At 40.4% G+C, this 21,553-nt stretch overlaps 2 protein-coding genes across 3 annotated transcripts in view; both read left to right on the forward strand.

The window, feature by feature from the left end:
• Positions 1 to 7,080, forward strand: part of LOC125230628 (juvenile hormone acid O-methyltransferase-like) — a 62,913-nt gene extending 55,833 nt beyond the window's left edge. For both annotated transcript variants that reach the window (XM_048135850.1, XM_048135859.1), the window contains exons 2-5: positions 574 to 1,190; positions 2,949 to 3,120; positions 4,965 to 5,073; positions 5,989 to 7,080. In XM_048135850.1, coding sequence (XP_047991807.1) covers positions 691 to 1,190; positions 2,949 to 3,120; positions 4,965 to 5,073; positions 5,989 to 6,158 — 951 coding nt within the window. In that variant the 5' untranslated portion in view covers positions 574 to 690 and the 3' untranslated portion in view covers positions 6,159 to 7,080. The remainder of the gene's footprint in view (positions 1 to 573; positions 1,191 to 2,948; positions 3,121 to 4,964; positions 5,074 to 5,988) is intronic.
• Positions 7,081 to 9,610: 2,530 nt separating this feature from the next.
• LOC125224976 lies at positions 9,611 to 20,364 on the forward strand. Its single transcript, XM_048128496.1, has 19 exons — positions 9,611 to 9,630; positions 9,705 to 9,928; positions 10,650 to 10,705; positions 10,814 to 11,076; positions 12,863 to 13,061; positions 13,230 to 13,397; positions 13,863 to 14,001; positions 15,145 to 15,297; positions 15,594 to 15,727; positions 16,162 to 16,310; positions 16,602 to 16,751; positions 17,060 to 17,190; positions 17,373 to 17,549; positions 17,681 to 17,831; positions 18,072 to 18,218; positions 18,424 to 18,530; positions 18,908 to 19,025; positions 19,507 to 19,698; positions 19,977 to 20,364. Exons 1-19 carry the CDS (start codon positions 9,616 to 9,618, stop codon positions 20,145 to 20,147), a joined length of 2,844 nt encoding a protein of 947 aa, XP_047984453.1. The 5' UTR covers positions 9,611 to 9,615; the 3' UTR covers positions 20,148 to 20,364.
• Positions 20,365 to 21,553: the final 1,189 nt, after the last annotated feature.

Consider the following 21,553-nt stretch of genomic DNA (forward strand, 5'->3'; position numbering starts at 1 on the left):
ATCCGATATCGGATGTAGGACCGATATCCCATACATTACAGGTGCCATCTTGGATTTTTTCCATTGAAATCCTTCCGACATCCGATATCGGATCGGATAGTGTGAAAACGGACTTAAGGTTTGAGGACTTTAATTCCTCATGAATGCGATATCCGATTATAAAAAATCGATCTTGACAAAATTTGAATTGAAAACTCAATATATGCGTAACAAACATAACAAAGAGAACGAATCTCCTAACAAATAAATGTCGCTGTTCTGAACGTAAATGCAGCTGTTCTTATAAAAATACCAAAGTCAAAATAGAGTAAATTGGAGAAATTTAAGTTTTACCTACTAACATCAAATTATTCAGATATGGGTCCAGTTTTTTTTTTTGTGTTGCTCTTAGTGAAATGGTAACTAACAAACCCAACTTCCACACTTCTTGTATCGTTAATAAGTTAATAACTATTAGGTACATATAGTACACTGCATCGTAGGGATGTTTGCTAATTTAGGCAGATAGATAGAAATGAATGATGATAACATTGAATGCATAGGACTAAATATTAGGGCTTTTTTATGTTACAGAAGGAATCAAGTCATCTTCAATTGATGTGAACAAGAAACGTGATCTGGGGAAGCTACCTACAGTCTCCCATGCGTGCTGATAAGAGCAAACGCACTCTTGCGGATTTGTAGGAGTGGATGAAGGCACCGAGTAACATACCACTATATAAATACATACGCCGCGCCTCCGCCGAGACTCTCGCCGATACCGCACCAAGCACGGTCGGGCTGCGCACGCGACTCCCAGCCCTACTACGCAAATTAATACACAAAAAAATGAATAACGCCGAACTGTACACGAAAAACAACGCGTTGCAGAAGAAGGATACAATAGAGTGCCTCGAAGAATTTGCAGCGAAAATTAAATGGAAAAAATACGGTGCCAAAATCATTGACATAGGTTGCGGGGACGGGAGTACCACCACCGAGATACTGAAGTCGTTTCTTCCTGAAGACGTGGACGCGATAGTCGGTGGAGACATAAGTGAGAGGATGGTGAAGTACGCCAACGAGCACTACGGGGGCGAGCGGACGGTGTTCGTGCCGCTGGACATCCAGGGCCGGCTGCCCGCCGAGCTGGCCGGCCGCTTCGACCACGCCTTCTCCTTCTTTACATTACACTGGATTAAGAGACAAAAGTGAGTCCCTACATTATATACGGTCAACCGGGGTGTCTTTAAAACGCAGGGGCGACTTTGAATATGTAGTTTTGAAGTCATACTATAAGTAAATTAGCAATTTTCTATGATAGATTTACAAGAATATTTATTGATCTAACCAGTTACATGAACAGTTTCAGTAGGTAAATAATCGATAATGTTAATTTTAAAGCCGTTCAAATACCATCAAAGTAACCCCAAATTTTCCTAAACTTCCTAAAGCCACGCCGGTTGACGTACTTAGTGCCAACCAAAAAATCTTAGCAATTAACTTCACTAATTAATAATTCAATTAATATGATGGCACTATTTACGATATAAATTAAACTGCGATGTTTATCTTATAGGTGCTTAAATGATTGTCTCACTTTTAGCGTAGGTAGAATATGATAAATTAAAAAATATATTAAATTTGTTTAGAATTGTATACTTACTATAATAATTAAGATTTAACCTTCATGCTGCGGATTTTCAGTCGCACTAATTTATTGGATTTGCAATGATAATCTTACCACTGACGATAAAAACGAAACAGGCATACCACAACGTAGGCCTAAATATAAAGTCGCCGTCAATAGAATTTATGAACAATGTAAACAAACCTTGTAGTCAAAATGTCTTTAATTTTCATTCTAACTCATCAGATACTGGCTAAATCCATGTGTTATTTAATCAATTCATATCAAATTGTGATCCTCAACCTTTGAAATAATAAAAGTGTGCTAAAATATTGATATTTTGTATAATGGTTTGTTTACATTGTTAGCAATTTCTATTGACAGCGATTTTAGTCAAAGCTGCAAGAAAATGAAGGCACATGTTTACACAATTTTAGGATATACGTAGGTACTTAATTAATTGTAGGTCAAAGCTGGCAAGCAATTTTAGGCCACTTCCCAATTTGCTATTAAGCTGTTTTTTTTAGAAGTACTTACTTTCTAGTAAATCGATAACAATGCAATATTATGATGACATAGAGCTAATCTGATGCTGCAGATAGGAGGTGGCCATGGGAACTCTATGATAAAAAAAAATGTGTTTGGAGTTGCTAAAATTGTGGAATAGTGTATATACCTACTTAGTTACCTGTTACTAGAAAGTCACCCTTAAAGCTTCCATTTTTGCCAATAACTTATTAACACAATACAAAAACATTACACGAAATAAAAAAAAACAATAAACAATGCTAATGTGTGTCGGTCGGGTTATGCAGTCGTTACCATAACCAAGATGACAAATTTTTGCAGTACTAAAAACGACCGATATTAAATACAGTGACAGTAACATTTGCGTTACGTTTGCTACGAATCGTAATCGATTGGCATGGTGGCTACCTGGCTACGCATCCAGCACTGATACCTATACTGATAACAATACATATTGCCATATGTCCCAGTCCATTAGCTTGGCCACCGTCATGCCCATGCACACTGCTCACGAAATAAATACGCTTCATTCGTTCAAAATTAACCCTTCGTCTGTGTTTGATAAGGATCCTAACATAAGGCGTTGGACTTTAAAATAATATATCAAAGTTAATTGTTTTATGACAATTTTTTGACGGTCACAGACGAAGGGTTAAGCATGTATATAGTACCCGAGTTAGTGTCTGAGGCATAACAATGGAACACTAAATAGGGTTTCGCTTTAACCAATTAACCTAAGACCGCCAGTTTTGCAAGCAAGGTTCAAAACTACAACAAAACCTGTTTATAATCTTTTTATTATTTTGGCCAGGACGGCGTTCAGCAACATATACCGATTGCTCGACGAGGGCGGCAGCTGTCTACTACTGTTCCTGGGCCACATGCCCATCTACGATGTATGCCGCGTGCTAGCCCGCCGCGACCGGTGGAGCGCCTACTTAAGCAACGTCGACAGTTTCACCTCCCCGTACCACGACTCTCAAGTAAGTTGACAACGTTGGCAGCTGTCTGTCTGGTGTTGTTTCTGAGCCACTTGTCCATTTACGACGTATGCCGCGTGCTAGCCCGCCGCGACCGGTGGAGCGCCTACTTAAGCAACGTTGACAGTTTCACCTCCCCGTACCACGACTCTCAAGTAAGTTGACAACGTTGGCAGCTGTCTGTCTGGTGTTGTTTCTGAGCCACTTGTCCATTTACGACGTATGCCGCGTGCTAGCCCGCCGCGACCGGTGGAGCGCCTACTTAAGCAACGTTGACAGTTTCACCTCCCCGTACCACGACTCTCAAGTAAGTTGACAACGTTGGCAGCTGTCTGTCTGGTGTTGTTTCTGAGCCACTTGTCCATTTACGACGTATGCCGCGTGCTAGCCCGCCGCGACCGGTGGAGCGCCTACTTAAGCAACGTTGACAGTTTCACCTCCCCGTACCACGACTCTCAAGTAAGTTGACAACGTTGGCAGCTGTCTGTCTGGTGTTGTTTCTGAGCCACTTGTCCATTTACGACGTATGCCGCATGCTAGCCCGCCGCGACCGGTGGAGCGCCTACTTAAGCAACGTTGACAGTTTCACCTCCCCGTACCACGACTCTCAAGTAAGTTGACAACGTTGGCAGCTGTCTGTCGGGTGTTGTTTCTGAGCCACTTGTCCATCTACCATGTATGCCGCGTGCTAGCCTGCCGCGACCGGTGGAGCGCCTACTTAAGCAACGTGGACAGTTTCACCTCCCCGTACCACGACTCTCAAGTAAGTTGACAACGTTGGCAGCTGTCTGTCTGGTGTTGTTTCTGAGCCACTTGTCCATTTACGACGTATGCCGCGTGCTAGCCCGCCGCGACCGGTGGAGCGCCTACCAACGTTGACAGTTTCACCTCCCCGTACCACGACTCTCAAGTAAGTTGACAACGTTGGCAGCTGTCTGTCTGGTGTTGTTTCTGAGTCACTTGTCCATTTACGACGTATGCCGCGTGCTAGCCCGCCGCGACCGGTGGAGCGCCTACTTAAGTAACGTTGACAGTTTCACCTCCCCGTACCACGACTCTCAAGTAAGTTGACAACGTTGGCAGCTGTCTGTCTGGTGTTGTTTCTGAGCCACTTGTCCATTTACGACGTATGCCACGTGCTAGCCCGCCGCGACCGGTGGAGCGCCTACTTAAGCAACGTTGACAGTTTCACCTCCCCGTACCACGACTCTCAAGTAAGTTGACAACGTTGGCAGCTGTCTGTCTGGTGTTGTTTCTAAGCCACTTGTCAATTTACGACGTATGCTGCTTGCTAGCCCGCCGCGACCGGTGGAGCGCCTACTTAAGCAACGTTGACAGTTTCACCTCCCCGTACCACGACTCTCAAGTAAGTTGACAACGTTGGCAGCTGTCTGTCTGGTGTTGTTTCTGAGCCACTTGTCCATTTACGACGTATGCCGCGTGCTAGCCCGCCGCGACCGGTGGAGCGCCTACTTAAGCAACGTGGACAGTTTCACCTCCCCGTACCACGACTCTCAAGTAAGTTGACAACGTTGGCAGCTGTCTGTCTGGTGTTGTTTCTGAGCCACTTGTCCATTTACGACGTATGCCGCGTGCTAGCCCGCCACGACCGCTGGAGCACCTTATCTTAGCTCCCCGTACCACTCGTACCAAGGTATGTTGATGATGATAACGCCAACAGCAGCCTACTGTTATTCCTGCACCAGATACCCTACTATGTATACAGCTTTCTGGACCAGCCTTTTGGTGCGTGATCTGATTTACATAATAACACTATGTAACTTTAATGTAATGAGTTTAATATACCCGTTGGAAGTTTTATTATATGGCCTTATATGATTTTTCAGGATCCGGAAAACGAGGTCAAAACGCTCATGACGCGGATCGGCTTCAAAAATGTTGAAGTTAGACACCAGGACAAATTCTTCACATTCAACAGCCTGGATAATTGTAAAAGTACGTAACCGTAGAAACATTTCATTTGAGTCTCACAATTTTAAGACTAGTTCTAACACAGAAATGGAATAAAGATGGATTTTCACCCTCAGGAAAAAGTATAGGTATGAAGAAAATTTTTGTACTTATGTAAAGTGTTTTTATTGTGAGATTTCCAGTAAATAAATTATGCTTTGCACTTTTTCATCTTACTACTTCTTAAAACGGTGAAGTGTAAGTGCCTGAACGTATCTTAGGCAAATCCTAAGATATTTAACCCACTTAGTAGGTCCTGCTGTTATTTATAGACCCCAATTGAATAATAAACTCTTCATTGACTATTTATTTTCGGATCAATAAGTATGTCCTCAGTATTAAACTATAACGAGAGGTCACCTGGCCCTCGAATGAATTACTCTTCCGTGATTCCTTGTAGTAAATAAACAGGAAGGGTTATCACAGTTTTGAATTTTGAATTTTGGTAATAACTTTAGGATAGCCATCATAATTACACAATTCCAACAGTCGTCTCCTTTAGTGGTGGAAAAGCAATATGCTGAATTGGCTCCATTTCGTAATGCACATTCAGTCACTGACCACTGTGCAGTCACTCACAGAACGTGTACCTACATATTTAATATTTCATGTTCTCTACTTTTGGGTTGCTGTGAGCTATTCCTATTGTATATTATGTAATTATCACGAATAAATATTTGTTACCGGGTATTTTCGCGAGAAGAATCCAAAAAAATTTTTTTTTTCTAAAATAGGTAAAGTTAATGCTCCAAAATAAATACAGATTTAAAAAAAAGATCGAAAGGGCTCGTGATTCTGAGTACGAAAAAAATAATTAGATTTAATTCTTCTCGCAAAAATGCCCTACTCCTTGTCCATTTTTTATTTCAATGGGCTCTAACTTGCTCTTGGGCTTAACAGAAGCCGTGAAAGCCGTGACGCCGTTCAGCATCCCCGAGGAGCAGTGGGCGGAGTACCTGGGCGAGTACCTGCAGGTGGTGCGCGAGATGCGCATGATGGACGCCAACAACAACCAGCACGAGTGCATCAAGTGCCACTACAAAGTCATCGTGGCTATAGCCACTAAGTGATCGCTGTGCCACGAGTAATCACAGTTGGTGGAAATTGTGAACAATGTTAACAAAATGAAATGTCCATATTCGAGCAGTATTTTACTGTTTTAATGGTTTAGGTTTTATTAAGGGTCGGTTGCACCAAACCGCCTGTTACAGTTAGGCATTTTCGCGAGAAAGGATACGAAAACTTTTTTTTATAAAATAGATAAATTTAATGTTTTTCATACTCAGAATCACGAGCCCTTTCGATCGTACTCGGTGAAAAATGCGAGCAATTTTAATTTTTCCACTTCGTTACCATTTTTCAAACATTTTGTACAGCGCTTACAAAGTGGAAAGTACCTTTGCAAAATATTAGAAAATTTTGCAACCATTTTTTTGTTTTAGATCGAAAGGGCTCGTGATTCTGAGTAGGAAAAACATAAGATTCTCCTCGCGAAAATGCCCAGTTAGAGTGTCCGTGTTATCGTATAATAAGTTTCTTAGATCTCTAGTATCTCTACCGCGTGACGTTGATCTGCCTGCTAACTGAGGTCGATGCGACTGGCCCTAAATAACACATTTAATAGGTACAAGATTTGTTTACAATGTTTACAAATTCTATTGATGGCGACTTAAGACTTGACACGGGCTATGATGATCTGTATGACAGTCATTTTGTAGGGAGTAACTGTAAATGTCAAAGGTTCATCAGGTATTAAATGTTCAATGCCTAAGTATTTTACAAATGAAGACATGCAGAAGCGAATCGGAGGATATATCTTGCGGATAATAATTAACCGAGTAAAGTATAATTCTCCGCATTTTATAGGCTAGTTGACTGACGACACAAATCGGAACATTAAAAATGTTATCTACTTAGGTATTATGATAATTGCAAACATTTAAAGTTCAGATTATTTGGTATGTTTAACTATGGTCAACTAGCTTATCATAGTACCTGCAGGGCAATCATGGTCGCGCGATAAATGATAAAACGTCGTGCCGTCCCTATCGCACTTACAAATAGTGCGATAGGGACAGCCTGATGTTTTATCATTTATCACGCGACCATAATTGTCTGCCTGGATTATTTAGCCGAAATTAACGTAATAACAACCGTGCCTTATAGTACAAATGTAACAGTATTACAATACAATTGACATTCATGAGTTCATGACTAAAATGTAATTCAAGCCTAAATGTAGGTACCTAGTAAGTGGGGGTAAATAAACTATGGGGCTGAACTTAAAACCAATAAGTTTTGAAAGTATTGATACCGTCTTGAAGAGTGTCTTTACAAGAGGGCTCATTAATGATGGAGTTCATAAACAAATCAGCCCTCCTTTTAAAAATACACTCCTCAATAAGGTAATAGGTACCCCTTTTTAGACTACCGTTGGTATAATTATTGATTATCGTCATTTTCTATGATAATTAATAAAAAGATCATACAATGCATCCAGTGATTGACTTCACATTTTTAGGTTACTAAAATAGTATCTTTCAAACGCTTCGTTAATGAATCGTCTTCCTTATTATTTATTACTTAAATATTATGTAGTACTATGTATAATTTAATTAATTATAAGGTTAATTTATTTTAACTTTAAGGATTTATTGTTAATTGTTACACTTTTATACCTAAAGATGCTAATTATGCATTTGGATACATAGGATTAAGAATTGGTATGTATAAGTACATTTAGATAATAAACATAAGTAAAAAAATCAACAATGTTATTTTTATCGTTAGCAGTCATCACCTGATAACAAGTAGCTAATTTCATGGCATCATGTTGAGTTCAAGAAAGAAGTAAAGTAAAATTCAGCTGAAATTATTAACCTCTATAACAGCCTTCTTTTACGGTGCTATAGGTTTGAAAAGCGGATTAAATAATTTTTAAGAAAAAAAAACCGCCTTCCTTTGGGGTTCTGGTGATAAATACTTTCAAATGTTGGATTATGTTATCAATTCGTCTGTATATTTTTTAATGTTTGTTATTCGATATCTCCGTCATTTCTGAACCAATTTTGAAATCTGGATGATTCTGAAGACTACTTACAGATGAGAATGATTATCAGAACGGAACTCTAACCAGGGGCGGCTCACTCTTCATCAGCAGTTCCACTGCACCAAATGTCACTGTTCTGGACGTAAGTGCATGCTGTTCTTATAAAAATACCAAAGTCACTATAAGTGTGCCGTTCAGATTTGAGGAGTTCCGTTCTGACCATCATCAGCAATTCCACTGCACCAAATATCACTGTTCTGGACGTAAGTGCATGCTGTTCTTATAAAAATACCAAAGTCACTATAAGTGTGCCGTTCAGATTTGAGGAGTTCCATTCTGACCATCATCAGAAGTTCCACTGCACCAAATGTCACTGTTCCGTACGTAAATGCATGCTGTTCCTTTAAAAACACAAAAATCACCATATGTATGCCTTTCAGATTTGAAGAGTTCCCTCGATTTCTCCAGGATCCCATCATCAGAACTGGGTTCTGAGAAAAATGGGACCAATCTGTATGCATATACATTCAATCAAAAAAAAAAGTTTCAAAATCGGTTTAGTAACGACGGAGATATCGAGGAACAAACATTAAAAAAAAAAAAAAAAACATACAGACGACTTGATAACCCCTTCCTTTGAGATTTGGAAGGCGGTTAAAAAACACAAAATTCACAAAGAAAATATATGAATATTGCTGTTAATACTTATACTTCAATTTGGCACTTCCATTAATTAAAACGTACGAAATGTTTGAACAAAAAAAATCTGTGGATTCATTCCAAATTAGAGTTTATTGATGTGACTGGAAGATACCAGTTAATATTTTCCTTAGATGGTGTGGTGAAAAAATATCGTGTTTCACTTGGGGGAATCTATTGTACGGTCACGGACTTATAATTGTTGATCCACTTCTAGCTCATTTTATACTGGACATCTCATAGTTAAGCATAGTTAAGCATAGTTAAGCTGTGTCCAGTATAAAAGGACCTGGAAGTGGATCAACAATTAAAGTCCGTGACTCATGCGCGGATCCAGGGGGGGTCATGGGGGTCATGACCCCCCCTGGAGCCTAAGTTGGCCATACAAATAGACCACTTGGACCCCCCCCCTGGGGCCCCGGGCCTTTGCCACGTGACCCCCCCTTGGGCACGAAGCACGAAGCTGGATCCGCGCTTGCCGTGACTGTACGTGCGTATTTACAAGTGCGACAAAGTATATCGACACCAAATCGACACCCTCCAACCAGCGATTGTATGAGTTCGTTGCCTCCAACTCATCAACTCTTTCGATATGACGATATGACAATGAAATAGTTTTGATCTAGACCTTCTTTTAGTCTAGCTTTGACATTTCATTTTAAAAACAAGATAAATGTCTATTTGACATGAATACTTTGATGGTTTGTTGATGGTACTTTGCTCATACAACTCACAAAAAATAGTATTTTTAGTAAAATAATAACATATTACAAATAAAAATGAAAAAGGGGAAAGTAAGTACATGTTAATGCGAAATTACAGGTACTATTTTCTAAAATGTAATGTAAAATGATGGCAACTGTTACAGACTTCACAAGCAACTCTCAAATCGAAATCACACTCTTCAGTATTTCAAATAAAAGATGATATCGTGCTGCCGCCACTGGATGAACTAATCATTCGCATCAGAAACCTTCGGCTTACGGGTCTGGAACGCGTGCCCCACATCGTCACAGTTACGTTTTTTGACCAGCTTCTGATCAGCGAGCCGATCATGCCGATAGGAGCAAGAGAAATCGAAGAGGAGGAACCGTTCAATAGTCTTGTCATTACTGGCACGATGAGCTTTGACCCTTCGGATTATGGGAAAATGTGTCTTTTTGCCGATAACCCTTTAATGGGTACGTACAAGGGGTCTCTATACAAACGCGCAAATAGTACTGCTTTGCTTTTTTGTTTTTTAAGGCGCTAGAGTTCTTAAAACTTGACACCTGACCAATTAGCCGCAATGAATGGCGTGATATCCAAACTGGTAGACTAATGCACAAATGCCAACTAGCCAAAAAAACACATCTTTGAAACCCTGCCTTATGATGTCTAAACAAGTACCTGTATAAAATACAGTAAACAGTATGTAATTAAAATTAATTCAAGAAAATTATTCTATAAAACTATTTAAAAAGTAAGTGCAAGGTCGTAGGTAAAAATTTGACTTTCTTAATAATTAAACACACAGAATTTTAGAGGGAAGGGAAGGTTTCATACAAACCACCTGGGACATTTTGGGAAACCTAATGGATCTTGCTCAGCATCATGGACTCTACCAATTTTTATGAAAATCGGAGACGTGATCCAAATTTACTACCTTTTAGGGAATTGCTGTTTTAAGTTATTAACTTACACCCTTATGTATAATATAGAAGCCGACCTATTTACATAATTATCATTTCAGTTAAAATCCAGGTCGCCGATCAAACCGAAAACACGCCTTGTCCAAGTTGCTGCAACATCGATATTCTACCACTGTTTCAAGGTACGTTTGTGGAGACATTCGGAGACACACCTTGCTACGAACGTCTAATAGTCGATGTAAGGATATTAATCATCTTCCAACATTTTTAGACTACATTTTAGCCAAGCTTCTAACCTTACTTTGAAAGACTTTGACAGTTTGAAAGTTGTCGTGTGAATTATCAGGTGAAACCCACATGAATATTTCAAAACGCATGGAACCAATGAATGAACCGACTGTTCTACAAATGAAAAGCTGGGATAACTTGCCTCTAATCAAGATGGAACTTCAAATGGTGCGACATCCTGATAACAAGTTCCATCACCAAACCCTAGACGCTGCCAACATCATGAAAATGACTGTCGTCGCAGCTTGTAATATTATTAATCCATATGACAAATATGCCGAGTATATTGCTGCCTCTAAAATACGAATAAGTCAAGAGGACGTAAGTAAAAAGTCTGTACTGGCCCCGTAGCATAGCTGGGCATTAACTCGTTAATCCGTTAATCGTTAATTAACGAAGTTAACATTTCGGTTAACGGATTAACTTTTAAGTTAACTTTCAAAAATGTTAACGGATTCGTTAACTTCCGTTAAATTTCATCGAGTCCGTTAATCGTTAATCCAGCACCCCAAGCGGCTCGCTGCGCCGCGAATACCACGTCCTGACTGCTACTGTAAAAGCCCGTAGTACGGAAAAACCTAGGATTTATCGGTAAAAGCAGATCCGTCGGTTATAAATAGTCTTAAGACCAATTGGCGACTTTGGATCACTTATTCGAGATCCTCTAAATCTTATTAGACGTGCTAGATCGATCACTATCCTGGGAATAGAGTGCAATCATCAGGCATGACAGACAAATCGCGCAACCGACGCATCGAGTTAAAGTCCGGCGGGCCTTAGATTACTCTATCAAGTTATCGTGGCCCACAGCATCGAATTGCCGTCTCAAATCTCAATCTGAAGAACCGACGCACCACGATCGCGACCGCATGAATGACCCAATAATTACCAATCCGAAGTAATACCTAGGATTCAGCCAACCAACGGCGGTAAAAGCCCGAAGAGACCGTAATTATTACATTTCGGTTTTTAGGGTTCCGTAGTCAACTAGGAACCCTTATAGTTTCGCCATGTCTGTCTGTCCGTCCGTCCGTCCGTCCGTCCGTCCGTCCGTCCGCGGATAATCTCAGTAACCGTTAGCACTAGAAAGCTGAAATTTGGTACCAATATGTATATCAATCACGGCAACAAAGTGCAAAAATAAAAAATGGAAAAAAATGTTTTATTAGGGTACCCCCCCTACATGTAAAGTGGGGGCTGATATTTTTTTTTATTCCAACCCCAACATGTGATATATTGTTGGATAGGTATTTAAAAATGAATAAGGGTTTACTAAGATCGTTTTTTGATAATATTAATATTTTCGGAAATAATCGCTCCTAAAGGAAAAAAAGTGCGTCCCCCCCCCCCTGTAACTTTTGAACCATATGTTTAAAAAATATGAAAAAAATCACAAAAGTAGAACTTTATAAAGACTTTCTAGAAAAATTGTTATGAACTTGATAGGTTCAGTAGTTTTTGAGAAAAATACTGAAAACTACGGAACCCTACACTGAGCGTGGCCCGACACGCTCTTGGCCGGTTTTTACCGATTGGCGTCACAGGTTTTAATAGTTGTTGGTGGATACTTAGTAAATACAAATACATAATACCTACAGTGAAGTCCTATTTTTATGACGTGTTAACGGATTATCGATTAACTTTAACTTCCGTTAAATCTACCGAAATGTATCGCTTTAACGATTAACGAAGTTAACTTTTTAAGTAACGGATTAACGATTATCGAAGTTAACTATTTGATTAACGGTGCCCAGCTATGCCCCGTAGCCGAATGGCATTTCTACGACGCGAAACGCCACCGTAATGCCGCAGAAATGTAGTCTGGCTTCGTCGCTCCAATACGCAAGAGCGGTAGAGATAGATCATAGACAGCTACGAAATAGCTACGGAGAGATATTATCGTAAGCGTTTCGTGAGCGTTTGTGCATTCGGCTACGCACACTGTTAACTCTCTTATCACCTATCAATTCCTTCTTAAGCCTTTTAGACTTAGACACATTAATTATTTCATAATTTGCTTAATATGTTTGTGTAACATTTAATAATCTTTAAAATATCGGAAAGTGGATCATTCAACATTCATACATCTATACATATTCATTTTCAGCCTTCAGGGATCGAAACGTTCAAGCAAAGCATTTCCTATCCGAAAAGGTTTTCTGTTAACAATTTTTACCCGAAATGGGCAAGCATTTCTTGGGACGATTCATTTAGGAAATGTGAAGAAAAGGTCTCATACAGTATGGACGACTTGCAAAACAATGAAAACATTGATATTAATCATTACTTAAGCAAAAAACAAAGTAGTAAGTAAAAAAAAGGAAGGCATACAGGCCTACGGCCGATATTACCTAAAAGTCATAAGTCTGTATGCCTCCCTTTTCCTCCAATATGAAGAAAAAGGACGGCATGTTGTCTATGATCATATTTCTATGATAGTGTAATATCGGCCTTAGAAGCAATTTTTTTTTCAGATTCCGTGGTGTGGGGTTCCTTCCACCGCAGCCTGGTGCTGTCAGATGATGTTCTCAGTAAGTACTTGCGCCGGTACTATTGGCCGATGGAATTCCACATGATCAGCGAGGAGGGTGGATACAGCTTCATGGGCCTTCTGGATTTATCCAAACTTCTGTATCCTGGAGGTATCTAAAGCCGATTAATTTTAGACGAGCAGAAATGTCTGCAATATTAATCTTATAACAAACTTAAAAGTGGAAAAAGTACTGCCTTGGGTGAGACTTGTAATCACGTTCTCTGGATCGATACTCTACCGCTCTGCCAACTGAACCACCAAGACTTCATCCATGCCAGCGAATCTGTAAAATCTATAGATATTTTATTGCTTTGAGTATTTTATTTGTAAATTTTATATTACAACTAAAAATACCCTATCCATACTAATATTATAAATGGGAAAGTGCGTGTGTCTGTTTGTTTGTCCGTCTTTCACGGCAAAACGGAGCGACGATTTGAAGTGATTTTTTAAGTGGAGATAGTTGAAGGGATGGAGAGTGACATAGGCTACTTTTTCTCTTTCTAACGCGAGCAAAGCCGCGGGCAAAAGCTAGTATAAGATAAATCTCACTTATGCTCGTATTTGTTGCAAGAGACCGCCGCGCGGCTGGTGGTTCCCCTCCTATGGTTGAACAGCTTCGTGATGATGGACAAGTGCGGCTGCGAACCGCTCCTGAACGCCAACGAGAAGACGCCGCGCTCCACGGCGGCTTCCGCAGGGCAGACAATCAAGTAAGTAATTTAAAATACGTTATTTAAAAAAAATCTGCAAATTTCAAAAAATATTTCCCTTAGTTGGGACTCGAAGAAGTTTTTACATGTAACAAGAAAATCTCAAACAAAATATTCTTAACCCTTAATAGGACGGAAGAATTTCGGAAATTAGTCAAATTTGAATTCTGTCAAATTGTAAAATAGGCTTGTGTCGTTCACGAACTATGAACTGTTAGGAATAAAATCCCATCAATGACCGAAATGAACTGAATCTTACCGTGGTCTGAGAATCGGTATTTGCTCATTTATCTAGTTCAGTATAGGATCGGCGAGCGCGAGCGGTTGGGACCGAGAACGAATGTGTGACTGCGCCGACCGAGAGCGAGAGCTACTTAGCAGAGCAACAAAAAAAGTCAAGTTTTCATATTAAACTTCGGTTACTTACAACCTTTCGGCCCGGAATGTTACTATCTGTGGACTATTCGTATCATTTTGACACTTCGGTCCCATTCGTTCTGATCTTTCCGACCGCAGTGGTCGCTGGTCTGGCTGAACTAAATGAGCAAAAGACCTAAAAGAGCGAACTAGTTCGTGGGAGCGATTGAACGAGATCGGAGCGCTCCGATCAACGAACGAAACGGCACAAGCCTATTGTCAAATAAAGTCTAAACTATGGTGGTAAATATATGCCCCTGCCCTATTGAGGGTTAAAGTTCGCAAAGTCATTAAAGCAGATGTAAAATTTTCAAAGATCTAGGCACCAATTCATATAACTATTCAAGATAGCTATTAAACCAATGGTATTTGGTGAAGATGTCGATTACAATACAATAGGTAAGGTGCATTAGGGTAATTCCGAAAGTCGTCTAATTTCGAAAGTCGTATAAAAAACACCATTATTTCTATCATATCAAGATTCCCCTTTCGAAATTACCCGAGCATTTCTGTGATTCGGAATTACCATAATGCATCTTACAGTCATCGGCAAAAATAAGTGATGATTTCTGTACTTTGTCGCTTTTAATCATTTGACTACTTCGTATGACATTTCAAACAAGATTTTAATGTGACAAGGTACAGAAAACATCACTTCACTTATTTATGTCGGTGACTATACTACAAAATTACCAGTTAGAAAAATTACACGTATTTTTGTACTAGGGAAACAGCGCCGACATCTGGGAGTGCGGTCACGGACGACTCGGTACCGCAACCGCCGCCGACGGGATCCGATGATGGCCCGGCATTCATGATCGTCGAGGTCACACTGGCTCGGCCCTTGCTCAAGCCGACTATACCGCCACCCATTCCTGAGTAAGCACATCCATAGTTACCTTTAAGTTTAATAAAACTGTACCTACTTAGTCGTATTTTCTCATATGCTATAAACTCCTTTAATAAATTAGCTTTTTCATATTTTTTCGTTACATCAGCAACCATCACTGACTTTTATAAAAGATATCCTTATTTGCATAAGTTTGCATCTTTCCTATTATAGACGAAAAGTTAAAAGAATTGAAAGCTAATTTTTACGCTGATATACTGCTACTTATAAGAAACAGAATAGAAAATGGTTCTTACATATTTCAAGCTAATAATTGTCCCTTAAGGTCAGAAATCGACAAGATGATCACTGAGAAGACAGAGGAAATGCTTACGTGCACTGGGCGTGGGCAGCAGAATACGGAATGGCGTGATACTGTGGCCAGCGGCGCTGAAGTGCTGCGCAGGCTACCGCACTACGGTGTGTAGAGAACATTAGTAGACTGAAAACATTAGTAGATTCACCGATGATAAATGATCGCCCAGGGCGGTGCGAAAACGGACAACATTGCTACATGTACCTATTTAAGGAATATTGGTCGTTTCGCTCATAAGTACCGGATTGAAGTAGCAGATTACGGAGAGACGCGACACTATGTTTAACCGCTGCACAAACTGCCTCACTTGGGTATGTTATACTTAGGTGAGAAGACAGACACCGTGGGCACCGTGGCTACATGCACCAGCTACGGGTAGCAATCCCCAAGTGACACGACACATTATGTAATTATGCACTACTTAATGGTTATTTTTTTGTGTTGAAGGCATTTATTTTTTTCATCTTATATATTTTGTGTCGTAGGTACCTATCCTAGGCAGGTACCTTCTCCAGTGTAGTATTTAATTTATTTCTAGGATTAACGGAATTTTGCTCATACAACCGCCAGCTGAGTAAAACACGCACCCGCATCGAGCTGACCACCTCATTCTGGCAGGAAGCAGCCGTCTACGTCAACAACAACTTCGTCGTGCAAGATTTTGTGGACTCTGACAACACTTTTGAAGTACGTAATACTCATTACATTATTTTTGAGAGGCATGAACCTCGTTTGTATTATAGCAAGTAAAAATGTATAGGTAGATACAGATGTAAGTAGTGCGAAAAGATTTGCCTTCGTATTTACGGAAACGTACGAACGTACGGATCAGTCTCAGTACAGTCAGTACAGCATGACAAATACGAATGTTTCCAGGCAAATGCGAAGGAAACCCGAATATCTGTAATCTGTATCTCCATTCCAAGTCGCTATATGCCAATATCCTACAATTTGTGTACAATTACAATGACTATTCAGGAGATGGTAATGATGGCCCACTCGTGCCTAGTACGCGAGGCTTCCAACACTCTGCTGGGCAGCGAGACGGAGCAGGAACACACTCTGCGGGCCGCGAGACACGCCCGCCAGATGCAAGACGTTCAACACGCCACCGAACTGTATTTGCAAGTAAGTATTACAATGAATATTCCAGGATAGGTAATGTAATCAAGGCGCCTTCGTGCGTAGGTACGCGAGACTTCCGAGTTTCTGCTCGGCAGCAGGAACACACACTGAGGGCCACGTGACAGGCCTACCAGCTGCAAAACTTTCCACATGCCACGGAGCTGTATTTGCAAGTGGGTACATTGACTAAGAAAACCGCATACTTAATTAATTCATTAATTTATTATTAAGCCTGCCCAAACATGAGTTGGTGGAACTGTCATACCATTTTATGACATCTAGTCGTTAATGATAGTTTTCCTTAATAATAGTTGGTGACGAAGAATCAAAATAACCCGGACAGCTGGCGAGAACTGGCCACTTGCCTGATGGACGAGGATGTTGACCTCGCGAGGGTGTGTATCAACGAGGCGCTGCTACTGAACCCCAGGCACCCCCTTACGTAAGACAAATATCAAAGATGTCCTTTCATCGAGTATTTTATACATACATACATACAATCACGCCTGTATCCCATAAAGGGGTAGGCAGAACACATGAAACGACTAAAGCTTCAGTGCCACTCTTGGCAAATAAGAATTGGAGTATTTTATAATAACTATTAAAATTATACAATTATTTTAGGCTACTCTCGAAAGGGTCCATGTTATACGAAGAGGATCCGGAATCAGCAGAGTTGTTTTTCACGGCAATATTATCATTGTATCCATTTTGGACCTCCGGTTGGGTTATAGCGAAGGCTTTTTATATCGAGCGGCAGGAGTTCGTCGTGGCTGATAAAATCCAGAAGTGTGTTAATGAGTAAGCATTTGTCTTTTCAAAGTTTTCTATTTGTAACAATTATCAAAATTATTTTTTATTATTTTTTTAGTAGCGGAATAAATATATTTATCACAGACAATTTTTTTTAACTATATTTATTTTAATTTTAGAACTAGAGCCGAAAAACTGACTGAGGACTTAGCGCCGGAACGTGGGTGGGAGAAGGAACTCGGTGACTGGTGGTATTCCACGCCTCTTCTGCCTTCCACCAATCAATATCTAGAAGCTGCTGATCTCCTATTGAGATTACGAGCAATGTCGGTATGAATTTCATTTGTAAATAAGTATCTTTAGACGATATATTCCTTATGAGTACCAGTTGTCAATCCAAAAGCACGCCTGGATTTAGATGTTAGGGCCTCTAGGGCACTTAAAATTCCATCGTGAGATTTCCTGGCCCCTAGGCCCGGGCCTTGTATGAGTTGGTAGGCATAGAGAGAAATCAATACGGCCCTGTTCCCAACAATTTTGAGAATTTTTGTTTGCATTTGTCTGGAGCAGCTAGCGGAAATGTGCCTAGCACGAGCGCTCTCAAGCCAGGGCCCGAACCCGACGTATTCGCATCTCGTGGCGCTGGCCTGTCGCCTGCGCGGTGACGTCGACAACGCGCTGTGTCTTCTCAAAGAAGGATTTGGATCCTTTGGAGAGGTCAGTTTTAAATTCAGTATTGTGTCCTACTATTAGAAGTAAAAGCGTTTATTTTCTTTTTATTTCAATTTGTTGGTGTTAATAGTTATCCAATTAAGGCTTCCCTTAAAATTTGTTAGTTCCAGAAATTCTTAATTAATTAACCCGAATTGTGAGCGTTCGTGAGTTTTCGATGTTATCATATTACTTATTTATTACTTCACAGATTAACTATTTACACAGTTTAAATGCCGAATGCTTGACAAAAAAGGATGATCATAACGCAGCTTTGACATCTTACGAGAAAGCTGGCAACTGCGTAAACACATACAGGTACCCAAATAAATTTATAAAAATCGGTCCAGGCGTCTTCGAGTAATCGGGGAACATACTTTTAAAAATAAATAAAAATAATAATTATCCCGACGAATTGAGAACCTCTCTTTTTGAAGTCGGATAAAAATATCATACGCACATGACCAGGCAAAGTTCCCTCCAAAAATAAGCTCTTAGTACTGTTTCCGATATATACTCCTAACTAATTCAGACGAAGTGCGATGTAAAAAATTGTGCTGTAGACGTTTTCCTCTGCCGCTTTTACCGATAAGTGCTTACTTTCAGTCCAGTAATAAACCTGTGCACTTGAAATGGATGCTCTGCCATCTTATATTCCCTATACATATCTGAGACAGCGATTATTATTTGTGTAGTATATTGATCGCGCTGCCGGGCCGGGATCCGCAGCGAGCGCGCAGCGTGCTCGTGGATCTGCTGCGCCGGCAACCCAGCGCATACGCCTGGATGGCCCTCGCTGACGACTGGCTCATGGTATTACTGTATATTGTACTATGCACCTACTAACCTACTATTGTGCTTACATCAGGTTACTCGGGCTCTGAGCCTTGAGTCGCAGAGGATTATTCCTTCTGCGCAGACAATCTGCACATTCGAGCGCATGCTGTACTTATTTAGTAGATAGGTACTCGTAATATACTGTACCTAAGGTATGCTTAATATCAAACTTTGATAAACTATAACTAACTATTTTGGCTCAGTGATCCAAAGTGAATCTTGGCCTCCGAAATGAGAAGCAGCACCTGTCCCGATCCTGCGTAGCGTCGTGCCGTGCAAGTCACCGCATCCATACTCATTTAAACTATCGCACCCATATAATATTCGGATATACACTCTAACCCATTGGGATCTTGCAACTACAAATCAATTTTAACCAAGTTATGATATTTCCCAGAGTTTCACTCATCAGGATGGTTACTGTACTGAGGTAACTACGAGTATGTATGTATTACAGCGCCAGGTTGCGGCTGGGAAACTCACCGGCGCCGGCGACGCGGACGCCGAGGTAGCGATGTCGACATGCGCGGCGGCCTGCGCGGAGCAGGCGCTACGCTGGGACCGGCGCTTTGCGCGGGCCTGGGCGTTGCTGGCACAGCTCGCGAATCCCAAGGCTCGGCGAGCCCACTGCAAGGCCATGGCTTCTACTGTGAGTGCTAACGATAACTAACACCCAGGACTCTTTTTTTTAACCCAGATTTTCTAGGTCTTGTCTAGAGTCTAATAGATGCATGTGCGAATCTAGGTGGGGGGGTGAACACGTATGTTATCAAGACATGAAGCAGACTTTTATCTATAGGCTATGTGCGAAGCTATAACCCATTTTCATAGAATTTAAGGCACAAGGGGACGAGCGAGATGTCCGAGATACAGTGAATGATAAATTTACATACCAATGAAAATTTAAAATGTTTTTTTTTCCCACAGTATGGATACAAATGGACGGACGAGAACTGCGAGTTGTCTGGAGCGCAAAAGTCTCTATGTCACCTGCTTGGCACGGCGCTCAAGGAATGCCGCTGCAACCTCTGCGAGATCACCAACAAAACCGACTGCGCCCATACGGAATGTGAATGTGTTAAATCTATACTTCACTGACCACAAACGGAAAGCTCCCGGGTGCAAGCGAGCTAACAATGTAAACTGTGCTTCATGATACATATAAGCCAACAGCCATGAGCCATGACACCTATAGGTGTTCCTAGCGCTTTGGGCACTACTATAGTAACGACACCTTTAAGTGTTTTGGCTTGGCGTTCAAAAAGTTAAGACTGTTACTAATTTAAGATTGTGTAGTTATTTCATGTGTCATGTGTTCGGATGTTTGTAATAAAAAGATGTTTTATCTTTTGTTTTGCTTTTTCCTTGCCATAGAGTTTTTTCATGGTGACAAAACAATACTTCCTTCGAGTGTTTTCATTCTCCGTTCTTACGTAAAAATCTCTGTATTATAGGTATCACAATTGTATAAAAGGCTTTTTCAAGAACAATTTAATACTGGACTGACAAAGCCCATACAAAAAAGCGTACCCCTGTAATGTATGGGCCTTTGAGGCTTAAAACTAGATGGTCCTGTTCGCAGCCTGGAAGTGGCCAAAATCATATTTTCCCCTAATATTTTTGCGGTTTTTTTTATATTTTATAAGAACAATTAATGACATATTTCTTTAAAAATCATGATATCACGTCAATACACATTTTGAACAAAATAAATTTGTAGGCATCATCACTGATCAGTGTACCTAGTTATGATAGTATTTAAGGTGGCTCGCTTTCCATACAAAAAACATCTACCATTTATTTAGTCACCGCACACTACAACTAAATAAAAATATGCGCATACATCTACTATACATTATCCATCGTCGCAGTATTGAACGAAATACATTGTTTCATACAGAAATCATGGACAAATCCATGTGAATTTTTTATTAATTTTACGAAAATGTGCGTGCCAAATTTTGTGTACAGACACAGAGCCGTCATATTTCGCGCATTTTTAGTTGACATTGTCATCAGTGACACTTGGCTCTTGACAAGTAATTATTTAAAGATATTGGTTTACTTAACTCATGCAGACTCAGAAATAATGACGCATTTTGTCAATAAAGATACATATCGTGTATTTCGACACTGCTAGCACAGTATAATAAAGAGTACTATCGTACAGTATGGCCACTTCCGCTCCCCTCTGAAAGCGCCGCCCACCCCCTCTCAGTTACCTCACAGTTACCGCCTGTCAAAAACGCGAACAGTCAACCTGTCATATCTCACTCATACAAGCATGGTACGCGTTCACCTACACGAGCTTAGAATGTGTGCTAAGAACGCGCCTCTTTCATATATTTGATCGCCAGTGTCCGAGATGTGCTGCTAGTGTAAATCGAAATGGCGTCTCGGTCAAACGCATTGACTATGAAGCAGAAGATCTCGAGTTCCATTCCGGAGTCTTTTTTAATAATTTGAACTTTTTTTGGATTTATTAAGTTTTTTTTACTTATATT

Source organism: Leguminivora glycinivorella, chromosome 1 (genome assembly GCF_023078275.1).
Source record: "Leguminivora glycinivorella isolate SPB_JAAS2020 chromosome 1, LegGlyc_1.1, whole genome shotgun sequence".
NCBI classification, from domain to species: Eukaryota; Metazoa; Arthropoda; class Insecta; order Lepidoptera; family Tortricidae; genus Leguminivora; species Leguminivora glycinivorella.